Source organism: Pimephales promelas, chromosome 13 (genome assembly GCF_988280905.1).
Source record: "Pimephales promelas chromosome 13, fPimPro1.hap1.1, whole genome shotgun sequence".
Classification (NCBI taxonomy): Eukaryota; Metazoa; Chordata; class Actinopteri; order Cypriniformes; family Leuciscidae; genus Pimephales; species Pimephales promelas.
Genome location: NC_142781.1, coordinates 18,538,326 through 18,553,005, shown reverse-complemented (window position 1 = coordinate 18,553,005; position 14,680 = coordinate 18,538,326). Strand labels below are relative to the sequence as shown.

Here is a 14,680-nt window from a genome sequence, read left to right as displayed (position 1 = left end):
CAACATATGAAGCCACGAGAAACCCATCGTCCATTGGCCAGCCAGCAGTCAGCCGAGAACAGGAGAGGCGTTACCATTGGCTGCTTCCTGACAGTAGCATCTCGACTGGAAGCAAGAGTTCCTGTATCGATCCGGAGTCGTCCTTACCTCTGGCAAGGGAAGGGGGATTTTTTTTTTTTGTATTGGTAATACGATATGATGAAAAGACCTACCACAAACTCAGACGTGTGCCTTCAGTCTACTAAGACTACTAAACACCAGCAAACAGTGGCTCTCTTGAGCACATTGTTATAAAATGCTTTAATAAATAGTTTGATTTATTTCTAAGAACAAACATAAATTCCACTAAATGAACCAAATAACTTTTTTCAGAGCAATTCTTCTGTACAAAAAAAAAATTACATCTTAAAAAACAAAATAAAACAGAAAAAAAAAAATCTCCTCCAGCTCCACCCCGTTTCCCTTCCATAACGGACATTGAGCGTAACTTGCTTAAATATAATTGTTTACTTGCATTTGAACCAATTCAGAGCAGTAAAAGTTGTAAATGTTTGTCATCTTCCCATAACCAAAAAACAAAGTCTTATATTTAACATCACAATGAAAGAAATCAAATAACCAGCCGTTTTCTCAAGTACAAAGGCTTTACAACATAATTGTTCCCTTCATGAAGCTTCGATCAAAACAAACAAACGAAAAGAAAAAGCAGGAGAAAACATTTGGACATTATTTTGACATATCAGCATCTTTACAAGCAACAAGCAGCGTGGACCAACAGGCCTTGCCAAAAGCCATGATTTTATGATCAGCAAGAGAGGAAAGGTGTGGAAAGGGAATAGGGGTCTTCAAGGAGGCGAACACACGCCACAATACAGCACACGATCGTATAGGTGTCTACTGAAAATAAAAAACCAACAACATAATAGGATGATCTCTGATTATATTTCTGTTCTGACTGTGGGACGCTGTATACATCTTACAAAACCTGCCATATCAACTGGCATAAATAAAAGGAATGGTGTAAAAAAAAAACGAAAACAAAAATAATCATAATATTTAAATCATAATTATAATAATAAAATAATAATAAAAAAAAGTGACTTAAGTTACTAAATTCAAATATACACAGCGACTCCTTTATTATATACATGTATGTACAGATCTCTTGTCTTTGTTTAAACAAATACCTTGATGGTGATGTGGGAGCTGCTCTTAAGACCAGCCTCTCCGCTTTGTCGTGATCTAAACCGAGGGGCTTGTCTGAAGGCACTTGCGACCGACTCAAAATACTGCAATCCGTTTTGTAAAGAGCGTTCAGCCAAGACGACAGAAAGGACAGAAAAACAAGGCCACTTTGTAGGCACTGCAGCCCTCCTCATGGACGACGAGCTCGGTAAGGCAGGCGTGGAAGGAGAACAGATGAACGTTTGAGGGGGGTTCCCCCGCAGCCAGCGTCCCCGCCCCGCACGTGGTCTGCACCGAAATTGGGCCACTCGAAACAAAACCAAAAGCACAGCCATTTGTAAACAACAACATAAAAGTCTTTAAATGCTTTCTCTCTCAAGTTCCTTATGAGTTCCTCAGTCCTGCACCTATTCCAGCAGTTTTGTTTTTCCGAAAACAAAGCGAGGCTTCTCGCCGCCTCCTCGTAAAGTAATATAATATGCTTCCTCTGTACATAAAAAAAGGGAAAGAAAGAAATTTGCCACTTTATCAGCCTCAAAAACATCTCGAAGAAGTCGAAAATGAAAATAACACATGGGGAAAAACTCAAGTCTTTGTTTCTGAGATGGCCTTGGTCTCCTCGTCCTGCTCATCAGAGCTCATACGCAATGTTCTTTGTGCTCTTGGCCGAAGGTGGCATTATTGACATTTTTACAGTTGTTATCCTTTGGGCTGAAGCCTGTCCAGTAGGGTGCTTTGAGGGAAGGGCCGCCACTGCCACTGCTCTGCATGGTGCAGATCAGCCTGTTCTTGGTCCGCGCTTCAGGTTTAGAGTACTTTTGGATGGAACGCTTGCCCCCCTCCATCCCACACCACTCTTCCACCAGCTCCAGCTCTTCCTCTTCCTCGATCTCCTCCTCGTCTTCCCCGCTGTTGCAGGTCCGATCCGGGGAGCCCATGAGCTTGGTGCGCTCATACTGGACGTCCCGGTTGTCTTTGTGCTGCGGCCGCGTCACCGGCCTCAGTGGCTCCCACTGGTTGTTGACGCTCTCCTCCACGGGGACACGCTCCCGCCTCTCACGCTCTTTTCGCCGCTTGCGGGTCCACCACACGCAGACAATGACACAAAAGACCCAGAGAACGCACAAGACAACGCACAGCACGGGCACCAGGTAGTCTGTGTGAAAAGAGAGTCAAGTCAGACATGGAGAATCTGGGATTCATGCTAAGGAGGAACAAATTAAAAATTAACAAAAAGAAAAGAAAAAGAAAAAAGGTTTGTCAACTTATCGTTAATGGTCAATAGTGGAGATTTTGATTGGCCAGCATTGGGTATTTCATTGCAGACACTCAACTATTCAACTTTTTTTTTTAAATTAATATAATATAATAATAGGTCTAATAAAATAGCAATAAACACACACAAAAAAATTATATATAAGATTTTATACTTGTATATTTTTTTGGTAACACTTTACAATAAGGTCTCATTTCTTAACAGTATTAACTAACATGAACTAACAATTAGCGATATGTTTGTTACAGTATTTATTAATCTATCAATGCTAGTTAATAAAAACAGTTGTTTATTGTTTGTTCACAGTGGATTAACTAATTTTGATTTTAATGATGCATTACTAAATGCGGAAATTAACATCAACTACGATTAATAAATTCTGTAGACGTATTGTTCATTCTTATTTTTGTAAAAGTAGTTAACTAATGTTAACAAATTCAACTTATTGTAAAATGTTACCCTTATTTTTAAGATCAAAATATACTTAAACATTTATGATCTATTAAAAAAAAATTATATATATATATATATATATATGTGTGTGTGTGTGCATGTGTGTGTTTTTTGTTGTTGTTTTCTTATTAGACAAAATAGTACGTTTTTTTTTTTTTCATGTTTCAGCCAAAAGGTTAAACAGAAATAACTGTTAAGGGCCAGAACTTAAAAAAAAGAGACCAAATAAGAGAAAAAGTGTTTTTTTTCAATACCCATAATTTACAAGTACACATTGATATTATTTTTTCAACCCATTTATAATCGCCTCAACCTAAATAAAAATTCAGACATTCATTTTGTCCCATCATTCTCTTTAATGTATTGCTGAGTGTGAATGATGTCACACAGGTTGGTTTATGGCTTCCTGCCCACAACTGTTGGATCCTCTGAGCATCTCAGTACCCTTTCCTCCTGTGACTCACAAAGACTGCACTAATTGATGGAGATGGGGAATTGACACTCGGTTGGGAGTTGAAGGCTGGCTTTAGCCTTGAGGCCAGTTGGCCCCTGTTCCACTCACCCACTGGCTGGGACATGACCGGCATCTCCACTTTGACCTCGATGACGGCAAGCATGACGGTGCTGTTGTGCCGCTTGGACAGCATGCTGACTATGGTACTAGCTGCCTCCTGGATCTGACTGTGATTAGGCTGCTCATCCTTGTGGAACGACTGCAGAAGAAATAATGGGGTTATATACATGTGTGTGTGTGTGTGTCCCAGACATGTATATGAATGTGGAAACACAGATTGCAAGACAGAAAAAAGCACCAACAAAGAATAATATGGAATGATTCACTAAAGTGTGTGGTTTTGGGGCTCTCCTGCATTGCAACTGAGAATCCTATTTTGTTGATCTTCTACATCCAATTTGTATTTTTTTTTCAAGCTAGCAAACAGATGAAGTTATCAGATTTGAAGAAATTCTATCAAAAGCATTAGTAAGAATGTAAAACTATAATCCAACCAGTAATATTTTGCAATATTTTGAAAATGGAATTTGACCATATGCACTGCAGCATATTTTACAAAAAAAGGGCAAAACAAAACAAAACAAACCTCAGTTAATTTGGTAAAAAATGTCTCTAAATGGATCAGACTCTACTACTGTACATGCATCAACAGAATTTAAGAAAATTGAAAATAAAGAATCACGTTTGTATGATACAAGTATTGCACTAGAGAACCAAAAAAAAAAAAAAACTACGCTCATACGCAAAAATACGCTCAGCGAAATAACTAAAAGTAAGAAGAGTCTTTATTAAAAAAAGCAGTTGTCGACTCAATCATTTCAATTCCATTCTGTTGTCAACGTGCAAAAACCTGCAGCTGTTCAAAGCTCCTGCCTACAGGTTCCATATTAATGAGTCAGGACACTTAAAAACGGGCCTTCGGTTAGTGACTTGTTACAACACTGCAGGGATTTAGTGTAATCTGATGAGTATAAAGGATGCATTTGTAGGTAACCACTATTTGTAAGCAACTTCCGTGAGGCAGAATGTTTCATTGAACGCAGGAAATGCAGCTTCAAATTACGCAAAAATTGTATGGCAGAACAAAGATATAAAGTATAGAGTATTTGTTATCTCAAGAGATTATTTTAAGCTTATTTGGTTTTGCAAGCTTTTTTTGTCAAAAGACAATAGTGTTCATCCTAAAGCTAAGCGTAAGATGTGCTGGAGCCCGGTTCCAGTGCTCTCTGTGTGGGTGGAGGGAATACTGCAATGCAGTACGGCCCGCTGCTGGTCAGTCAACTGAATCTCATTACAATATAATGGGCTGGTTTGAAGAGGGGGCCGGTTGGTATTGCTCTGGGCATCCGGGCATTTCGAGGAACCGCACTCGACTGGGTGAGGAAATCAAATTTGCATCCATTAACAGAACTGTGCAACAAAATATCCAGGACCCCTATGGTTTTGACTTTCTATTCCACTGATAATAGATCCTAGGAGCCCACACAACACCGCTGTGTGAAGGGTATAGACGTGGAGAGGACTCATGAATATAAAATGTGCGAGTATAGAAAGTGCTCCCTATGTGCACAAAGTGCAAGTCTTCAAAATGTACTTACGATGGCCACCTCTACTGCGTCCTGGTTTTTGTAGGAGAGGTCACAAAGAACCAACAGCGTGTGATCTTTTGCCAGGCTCCGCGTGGCAGGCATATACCTCAGCTCTGAGCAGACGTTCTCCACTGTCGTTCCCTAGAAGGTACAGGGTGTATTTAGACCAATATTTAGGAAACAGCACTATTCTGGATCATAGTGTAATTAGGTTCAATTCATCTTTGACTTTGAAAAAGGTATGACGTAACATTACCATGTTATGGACAGAGTGCCCTGGTAATACAACGTTTTGTTGGACATATACATTTTGTATACATTACTGGGAATACCAATGTACTATATTACCACCATTGCTTTGTGGACATGGTACCCAAGTAATACCATCTTTTCGGGATTTTTTTTGACTTTTTTGGAAGTAGACTGGCAATATTAAAGTACAATGTACTGCTATGGTTGATAGGTACCATGGTTTTCTTGACAAACACTACTGTTCAAAAGTTTAAGGGTTGGTAAGAATTTGTTTTTGAAAGAAGTCTCTTATGTTCACCAAGGCTGCATTTATTTGATCAAAAATAAAGTAAAAATTTGATATTTGGAAATTATATTAATTTTAAATGACGTTTCTGTTCTATTTTCAAATGTTGTGGTAAAGCTAAATTTTCAGAGGCAAACAATGACACAAACCAAGTATGATTACCAAGTTTTCAGACATTTTCATAAAATCTCACTGACAATGAAAATGCCATGGAACTACCACCTGAAACCATCCCTGCCATGGTACCATCAGAGGGCTTTTCTGTAATGAAACAAAACAACCTTGCTACGTGAATACTTACTGTGGGTAGTTTGTCCTTGTTGAATATAAGGGTGATGCGAGCACAGCTCTTGTCCAGATAGACTGAGTTGGGCTCACATTTGGTTTGGAGGGTTGGGGTGGCTTCAGGGCTTGAACAAAACCCCCACTGGTGGCAAGGGGGAGAGAGGCACGTCAGGAAGTTGTGCTCCAGGCATTCACGACCTCCTGGACAGGAGTGAAGCTCTCGCCCTGGCGTCCCTGGCAACAGGCAAGGCTGCCGGCCACACACCACCTGAGAAAGAGGGTCACAAACACATTCATTCATTTATTTATTTATTGATTCATACAAATAAAGAAAGAAAGAAAAAAGAATAACACTTGTTCTTCAGACACTTACCTTGGTGCACTCCACATTGCCGTTGACACATTGACAAGTGTTGCATTCTTCCTCCCAGCGGCTGCCATGCGGAAACTGAAGTCCAGCATAGTGACATGTCTTCCCAATGCCAATAACTGCACCACAACACAAACACAAACACTGTAAGACTGGGGCCAGTTCTAATTTAGGAGCAGATCCCTTTCCTCCAAGTCACAAGATGCCAGGTCAATGCTCCAACGCAGACACCACCCGCCTTTCATGTTGTTCACTCCTTAGGAACCATACTTTTTGTTAGCTTTTAGCTCATCTACACTCTAGTGTTCTAGTGCAGAAAATCAGCATCTTAGAATGATTTCTGAAGGATGGTGTGACTGAAGACTGGAGTAATAGCTGCTGATAATTAAGCGGTGAATCACTGTGATAAATTACATTTTAAAAGAGAAAACCGTTATTTTAAATGGTAATTGTATTCCACAATTTTACTGTATTTTAAATCAAATAAATGCAGCCTTGGCGAGCAAAAGACATTTAAATTCATGCTGACTTCAAACTTTTGAACAGTTGTGTGTGTGTATATATATATATTTTCCAAGAAAATTTACAAAAAATATTTACATCTCACTAGAGAGATTTTTGTCCAATTAAACACTCTCTAGAGTGATTTTGTAGAGATTACTGGGAATACCAATGTACTATATTACCACCATTGCTTTGTGGATATGGTACCCTAGTAATACCATCTTTTCGGGATTTTAACCCTCTCTAGCCATTGATCTCAATTAAACACTCTCTAGAGTGATAACGTCCCTCCCAAAAATTCCACCTGCCTCCAATTAGCAAATATAAATCATGTTCATGGAGCCTTTTTGAGCCTTTCAACATCAATGCGAAAGTCAATTGATTTCTTGGGGTCTTTAAGGTGTATTTCTCAATATGGACAAGCTGAGAGATAAGAGAAAAGAGATTGATTGTTTCAATGATTATACAATAACTCTTACACTCTTGGCATTGAGGTCCGGTGCGACCGAGTGGGCAGACACATCGGTAACCATTGATCTCATCCACACAGGTGGCACCGTAGGCGCAGGGTGACGACTGGCATTCATCAATGTCTGGTGAAGCAAAAAAAAAAAAAAATATATATATATATATATATATATATATATATATACATTCATCAATACAGCTACTGAACTGGGAAAACTTCCATTTGAAGTCAAGACACATTTATAAAGCACCAGGACCATGGCTGCACCTCAGAAAATGAGGCTGGGAAATGCATGGAATCTTTAAGGAGTATTTTCTATGTCAGAGCCATCAATAGACACAAGGAGAGGTATTTTTTCCACTGGTTGAATAATTTATCTCCTCTGTCTGTCTGAGAGCCAGGGCTAACCTTTAACCCCAAAAGAGGTCAAAGGGCACTGGATGCTCGGTAATCCTCCGACACCCTCTTTCTATACATCCCCATTCTTTCCTCCTCGAGATACTCACTGATACGGCAGTCGGGTCCAGCGAATCCAGGGGCGCATTCACAGCGGAACCAGTTCACCCCGTCCACACAGATTCCTCCATTGTAGCTGCAAAGAGATGCGAGAACAATGAGGTTATTGGCTGAAAGAGACACCTTCACCCCAGTGATTGACATAATACTTCCAACATACATGCACGGAAGGGGAAAGGCAGGAAAAACGGGGGAAGAGAAGACATGGACGAAGAGGGATGCGAGAGTGCCTCACTGCGTTTTTCAATACCAGCACCTTTCAGATGCAAATCCCCCCAGTGGCTTCTTGCTGGGATCCCCACCCCCTACTCCCGCCCCAACTCCCAAATCCCTTGCTCCTAGGTCAGCGATGAAGAAAGGCAAGAGGACAGAGTGGACTTGGAAAAAAAGAGCCTGTCCATCCCCTCCTCCCCTCACCGCTGGGGGTGCTCTTTTAGGGCCATCGGCTCTATTGTGGTCCCCATTAAAACCAGCCCAGGGTCTCCTGAGCTGTCAGATTTAGGGGTGATTTAAGGACATCTTCTCCCGTCTTTACAACCAGCGTCCCCCCTTGAACCCCCCCCCCCCTCTGTGCATCCGCTCAGAGAATGGGGGTTAGCGGGGCAGGAACAACATGGTGGAATAGGGCAGAAAGCCATGTAAGAAGGGTTATTCCAAGCCGTCTATGTTGTACAGGGAAGGGGAGGGTCGGCACAAACAGGCGGCCCCAGACAGCATAGAGTAAACAAGAGGGGGAACAACTGCAGGGTCTTCTTACCAGGGGTGAGGGTTGCAGTCGTTGATGTCTGCGAGGAACCAAAAGAAAGGAAGAAGGAGTCAACGCGAGACATTTGCGCATCGATCGAATGTAATTTAACACTTTTGTGGATTGTGATGTTTGCTTTCACTGGTATGCAGACATGCACTGGCAGCTGAATTGTGAATGGGGGAATTCACTCACTCTGAGTGCAGGTGGGCCCCTCCCAGCCATCTTTACAGATGCAGGTGAACGCGTCACCACCACCCACGCATGTTCCTCCGTTCAAGCACGGGCTGGATGCGCAAGTGCTGTTCTTTGCTGAAGTAGAAATGAAAAAGAAAAAAGTTACAGGAACTGAACCTTTCTTCAAGACATTTAGATCTCAAACTAGGGGTCCCCCAGGTGTCTATCGCCAATTGCTAGGGGTCTGCAGAAAATAGCAGAATACGTTTCTAAGTAAATAAATTATTTTATACCAATTTTCCATACATTTTTAAACATTCAACATTTAAATAGAGTATTGTAGGATTGCAAAGTTGATTGAGAGTATTAAGAGAGACTGATTTGATTATATAATTTGTGAGGGGAGTCTAAGGCTATGAAAGACATTTTTGTTTCAGAAAGTTGAGAAACCCTGCTGTGCATGAGGTCAGTATAAAAAGGTGTACTCACCTGTGTTGCATGTACTCCCTCCCCATCCAGAAAGGCAAGCGCAGCGGAAAGTGTCGCCGTGGTCATAGCAGGTCCCTCCATTACTGCATGTGGTGGAATCACATTGACTTTCACCTAAAAAGAGAAAATAACTCAAAATATTACCAGTCAGTTCACCAGACGCATCGAATAGCCTAACATATACGCAGTTAAGCTATACAATAGGAAAAGAGGAAGTACTTTGACACAAAAACTTACGTGAATGGCAGGTCTTTCCTTTCCAGCCATTGGCACATTCACAGTAGAAGTCGTTGACCAGGTCCACACAGTGACCGCCATTCTTACAAGGGCTCCGACTGCACTCGTTCACATCTGAGTGCAGAAACGCAAGTAACAAAAGGTAAGACTCTGAGTGTAAAGAAGGTCAAGATGAGGAGGAAGATGAAGAAAGACACTCACTGAGGTTACAGAGGTCACCCTCCCAGCCATCCGGACAGAAACACTGGAAAGAGCTGATCCCGTCGATACAGGTGCCTCCGTTTCGACACGGGTTGCTCACGCAGTCATTTATATCTGGGTAGTCGATATATAACATTTTCATGAACATCAACATTTTAGGATAAAATACAATGGTGCTCAAAAGACTACATTTTGAACTCCTGATGTTTATGATAAAGCATTTTAGGGCTAAAACGAAAACAAATAAACCTTATGATGAAATATAAATAAGAAACATGGATGATCTGATGATCATCATCATCAGGTTAGACAAACTTAATGAGTTCATGCAGCTGCTGTCATTATAGCATATGGGTGACAAACCAAATACTAATACATTTTCAAATTAATGTAATTTTTTTTTCAGTTACAATTTCATTTAGATATATAATTTGGAACAAACTAAAGTTTTAAAGTAAGTTATTTTTTGTAAGTGATTTTTTTTTCTCATTTAATTTTTAATAATATTATTTAGGACATTATATTAATACTTAACTGGCCCAGAAGTACCTATGACAAATTGCTACTACTATGTAAGGATAAACTAAATTAATGAAGAAATGAACAAACGAGGAGGAATGAATTATTGTTCAAAAGTGAAACCAGTGAAACTGCAAGGATGACTCACTCTCGTGGCAGTAGGCTCCTGTAAAGCCAAGCTCACAGGTGCAGGTGAAGTTGCCGCCTGGCAGGCTGATACAGCGGCCACGAGGACCACACACATTAGAGTTGATGTGTCTCACACCCCCATCTGAGCTGTTACTCGCCACAGCAATCGTACAGCTGTCAATCACTGAGAATGGAAAAAAAAAAAACGAGCAGGAATAAGATCACATGTCTGTTACGGTGAACTATTGCACACTGTGTTTCCATCTTGGTTAGCAGGAGAACAGGACGGGCAGTACCTTGGCAAGGAGTTGTCTTGCAGTGGTCCTTGCGGTTTTCACAGGTCTTGCCCTCAAAGTCTTCAGGACAGGCGCAGTAGAAGTCACCCGGCAGGCTGTAGCACGAAGCCTTATTCTCACAGGGGTTCGACTCACAGGGGTTTGAGTGAGACAGACTCTCCACCTTCAAACGAGACAGGGAGATTGAGTTAGTGAATGAGTTAGGCCTAAGCTTTGTAAATCCAGTCCTCTTAAACTAGAGATAAACAGTCAGGTAAGCTATAGAAGGCTCCCATAAGCCTACAACTAGCAAGACAGCACCATTACAATCACACAAGAGACCAATCAAAACAAACTGTGCAGCTAAATTTAGACATCCTTCCGCTCTTACCGAGCATATTCAACTGGGACGAGGAACACTTTTGCACATCTAGTTCTCCTACCTCGACTTGGCCTTGTTCTGGTAAATAGTCTTACAAATGAATCTTTCCCACAGACACTCATAATGCTTACTAGATTCTATTGATATGTTAATATGGTTCATATAAACTGCAAATTATGTAATAATATATATTTTTAAAAGTTTATATGGTCATGTAGAATGGCAAATGGATTTCCAAATACACCATGTAATTAAACAATATTAACCTAATTATACAATCATTACTTAATTCTTACTATAAATGATAAAAGTATTACAACTTCAGTCATATAAATTGTTTTATTATTTGAAGTAATAATTATTGATTTCATACGAAGCTAATACGATGGATTAATAAGTGGTTTTAGAAATAGCTTTTTATGACCATAAATCTACCACTGGCCTTGCCAGGCTAACGTCAGACCATGTCTGAGACGTGGTCTGGGAAGCACATGTTTATTTGCTTGTATTTGAGGCGTGGTTTCCGAATGCCGAGCCGTTTATTGGGCGCTACGAATGCTATTTTCGATCAAATGCGCCTCTATGTAGCTCATAGCCAATCGTTTCAACTATACCAGATGATGCATGTAGAGCGACATAAATTAGACAAGGAAGAAGATGATGGGTCAGATATTCGTATGCATCTAAGGCTGCATCGAAAGGTAACTTCACGTCTGCAGCCATGTTTGATCTATAGGTATAAACAAACTGCTGTTTTTTGCATAGACACCATCATAGTCTTGCTGCTCCCTCCCCGTTCTGTGATTGGTCCCCTCGCTGAGGCAAAAATCTGGTCCATGGTATCCAGACTGCCTTGCACGTGAATAAAACCGCACTTCTCAAAGGCAGCATGGGGAAACCCAGGCTACCACTGGCCTACAGTCCACAACAATCCATCATTTTGCAACTGAGTTTGTCAATCAGTCTGAGGTAGACTTAGGACACGTTCACATGTGCTATTTGTTAACTACAGTCTAGGATGACATGCAGACGGACGTCTTTGCCCATTGCATCACATCTCTCACCATGAGTGCCACATTTTTAGAATACTGTGTCAAATTCTCTATGGGCCAAGGGGCAAGATTAAATGCATTGATTGTTTGTTTTAATGTTCTGAATTAATGTATTACAGTGTATAATATAATATAATAAACTCAACAACAAACTGTTCCCATAATGTTCACTAATTAATGGAGGGTTCTGCAGCTTTCCAAGAGCTTCTCAATGTCCCCACCATTTTTCTCAAAAAAAAAAGCCTTTTCTAAAGATAAAACCTCTCTTAAGGCACATCATGCCAGCTGCCATGTAAGGTGCTAGTTCAGAGTATAACACTGTTCTCCAAGTTCGCTGAATTTATTTTAGTAGGGATATATATTGTATATACTGGAAGCCAAAGGCCTGCACAGAGCACTTTTTCACAGGCAGTGATGTAAAAGGAATGTCTGCAAACGAGACTATCAAACAGAGCTACATAAAACTGCTAGAGCAGGCAGATGTAAGAGATAATCATCCATCTGTGCTGGATCTGAAGAACAACCCAATTGGACATGTTTCAAACAGTTGTATGTTGGCGGGCAAAAATCGGTTGACGCATGATTAAAATATATATATATATATATATATATATATATATATACACACACACACACACACACACATGTAGGCGAATATCTCAGGTCTCAGAACATTTTGGATAGTAAATCGCAGCTTTATTGTAATGACTTTTTTAGTTCAGTTAAACGGATTTGATCCCACATCAAAACATGTCTGATTCTGTGTCAATACTGGACCAAGGCTTTATTTGTAGCCTCATGTGCACCTGCATGGAAAACAGTCCCACCAGATCAAAACCTTTCCTAGTAAAGGCTCGCTTCTCCAACAGACTGCAGACGGCATGGTCTAAAGTAAGCGCATGGCACGCCAGGCATGAATATAACGTAAAAAAAAAAAAAAAAAAAATCAAGGCCTTTTCTTTCCCGGGCTGATTGTGGGCAGGCGGCCAGGTGGACAAGAGAAGAGTTGCCTCATTCACTACAGCTTATTTTTAGTGTACATGGTAAGATGAGACTGGCTCAGGACCAGCTTCCAGCAACTCTATGGAAGTCCATCTTTAGCCTGACACTAGACTAACACTGGCTCCAAAACAGCAATGATGGCCACATGAAAAAATACTCCCGTCCTCCACCCAAACCCTCCTCTAGTTACCCTGGCGCACCTGTGGCCAAATAGCAGGCTTGATCTGCCTTACACCAAGGCTTTAATAACACACACGCAATGGTGGGCAAAGTATGAATGGAGAAGTGACACCATCTGCATTACTACATGTCATCAATTAATCAAGACCAAGCCCCACAATTTCCATTTACTGATCATTGAAAGAGATCTGATGAAGATCTTATAAACCTACCCAGGACCTGACTAAAATTGCTCTGATTTCCTATCTTGCTAATCTACTCTATTTAAAATAAAAAGCTTACTATACAGTAGCAACGTCTTTAACACTAACACTATAAACAGTAAAGACTTTCACCTCACAGAGTGTCCCTGCGTAGTTTGAAGGGCATTCACAAACAAAGCTGTCCAGAATGACGTGGCAGCGGCCGCCGTTTTGACACGGGCCGCTGGCACATTTGTTCCTTGAGACTTCGCAGTGCAAGCCCACAAAGCCTGGAGAACACTGACAGTGGTAACCTCCATGAACCAGCTCCTGCAGAGACACAAATAAAAGGACACTTAATAACAAACACAATTAACTGAGATGCTAAAGTAAACCAAGTCTTAAAAGGTTTTACCTTGCAAGTTGCTCCATTCTGGCACTGTCCGTGGCAGCCATTGAGATCTACAGTCATGGGCAAAGTAAATGAAGCAATTAATCAATGGCTAAGTGGAGGAAATCAGTACAGCTGTTAGGAAAGGCTGAAGACATGCAATTAACTCGAATTAGATGAGCTCTTTAAGTGCCCTGAAGATGGAAATGTTAGTTCAATCAACACAAACGTGAGGTAAAGCCAATGACCCAGCATGCAACAGTATGTGAAGCTGCAGAACCCCAAAGGGCATCAAGTGTGGCCGCCACCACAGAGAACGTGTTCAAAAATGAGGGAAAGGACAGGAGAGGAGCATTAGGAGATACTGACTGATGTCACAGTTCTGTCCGGCCCATCCTTGAAAGCAGTCACAGTGATATCCACCAATCATGTTTTTGCAAGTGTGAGCATTTACACAAGGCTTCCCCATACACTCATTTGCATCTGCGAAATTGAGGGACACAAAGAGTTGGGAGATTTTTGTAGACAATTGGTAGATTGAGAGATTGAAGGCGAGTTGGGAAGTGTAGAGTAGCAAGAGAGAGGCAGGGAAATCTGAGATCTTGTTGTGTAACCCCACCACCATTAAGCCCATTGAAAAGTCTGTTGGCTTGAAACTCTAACAGTCACAATGATGCCAGTCTACTTGACTTCCTGATCAATGACCATTACACAGCAAAAAACCCAAAACAAAACAACAACTTCAATCAGTATATTTAGATTGTGTTCTAATAAAAATATCACAACACTCTTAAACAAATTTTTACTAGAACAGCACAAATAGACAATTATACAATATTTAAGAATTACATGCTTATTTAAAAGTTCTCACACCACCATTTATTTAATCAAAAGTACAGTAAAAGCATGAAAATCTATAGCATTACAATTTAAAAAAAACTTTTCTATATATTGCTTTTTAATATTAAAATGTAATTCATTCCTGTGAAGGCGAAGCTGAATTTTCAGCATCATTACTCT

The 14,680-nt window shown here is 40.7% G+C and overlaps 1 protein-coding gene across 2 annotated transcripts in view; it reads right to left on the bottom strand.

Annotated features, from left to right (window-relative positions):
- Nucleotides 1-281: 281 nt before the first annotated feature.
- The window catches only part of jag2b (jagged canonical Notch ligand 2b), a 50,305-nt gene continuing 35,906 nt past the window's right edge, over nucleotides 282-14,680 (bottom strand). Inside the window, exons 10-26 of one of the 2 annotated variants that reach the window (XM_039692866.2) lie at nucleotides 14,030-14,143; nucleotides 13,685-13,731; nucleotides 13,423-13,599; nucleotides 10,493-10,655; nucleotides 10,216-10,380; nucleotides 9,549-9,662; nucleotides 9,348-9,461; nucleotides 9,111-9,224; nucleotides 8,640-8,756; nucleotides 8,457-8,484; nucleotides 7,690-7,775; nucleotides 7,194-7,307; nucleotides 6,214-6,329; nucleotides 5,857-6,108; nucleotides 5,027-5,158; nucleotides 3,477-3,627; nucleotides 282-2,341 (exon numbers count right to left, since the gene is read on the bottom strand). In XM_039692866.2, the coding sequence (XP_039548800.2) occupies nucleotides 1,824-2,341; nucleotides 3,477-3,627; nucleotides 5,027-5,158; nucleotides 5,857-6,108; nucleotides 6,214-6,329; nucleotides 7,194-7,307; nucleotides 7,690-7,775; nucleotides 8,457-8,484; nucleotides 8,640-8,756; nucleotides 9,111-9,224; nucleotides 9,348-9,461; nucleotides 9,549-9,662; nucleotides 10,216-10,380; nucleotides 10,493-10,655; nucleotides 13,423-13,599; nucleotides 13,685-13,731; nucleotides 14,030-14,143 (2,522 nt within the window). In that variant the 3' untranslated portion in view covers nucleotides 282-1,823. The remainder of the gene's footprint in view (nucleotides 2,342-3,476; nucleotides 3,628-5,026; nucleotides 5,159-5,856; nucleotides 6,109-6,213; nucleotides 6,330-7,193; nucleotides 7,308-7,689; nucleotides 7,776-8,456; nucleotides 8,485-8,639; nucleotides 8,757-9,110; nucleotides 9,225-9,347; nucleotides 9,462-9,548; nucleotides 9,663-10,215; nucleotides 10,381-10,492; nucleotides 10,656-13,422; nucleotides 13,600-13,684; nucleotides 13,732-14,029; nucleotides 14,144-14,680) is intronic. The other variant, XM_039692868.2, reaches the window with a different exon arrangement.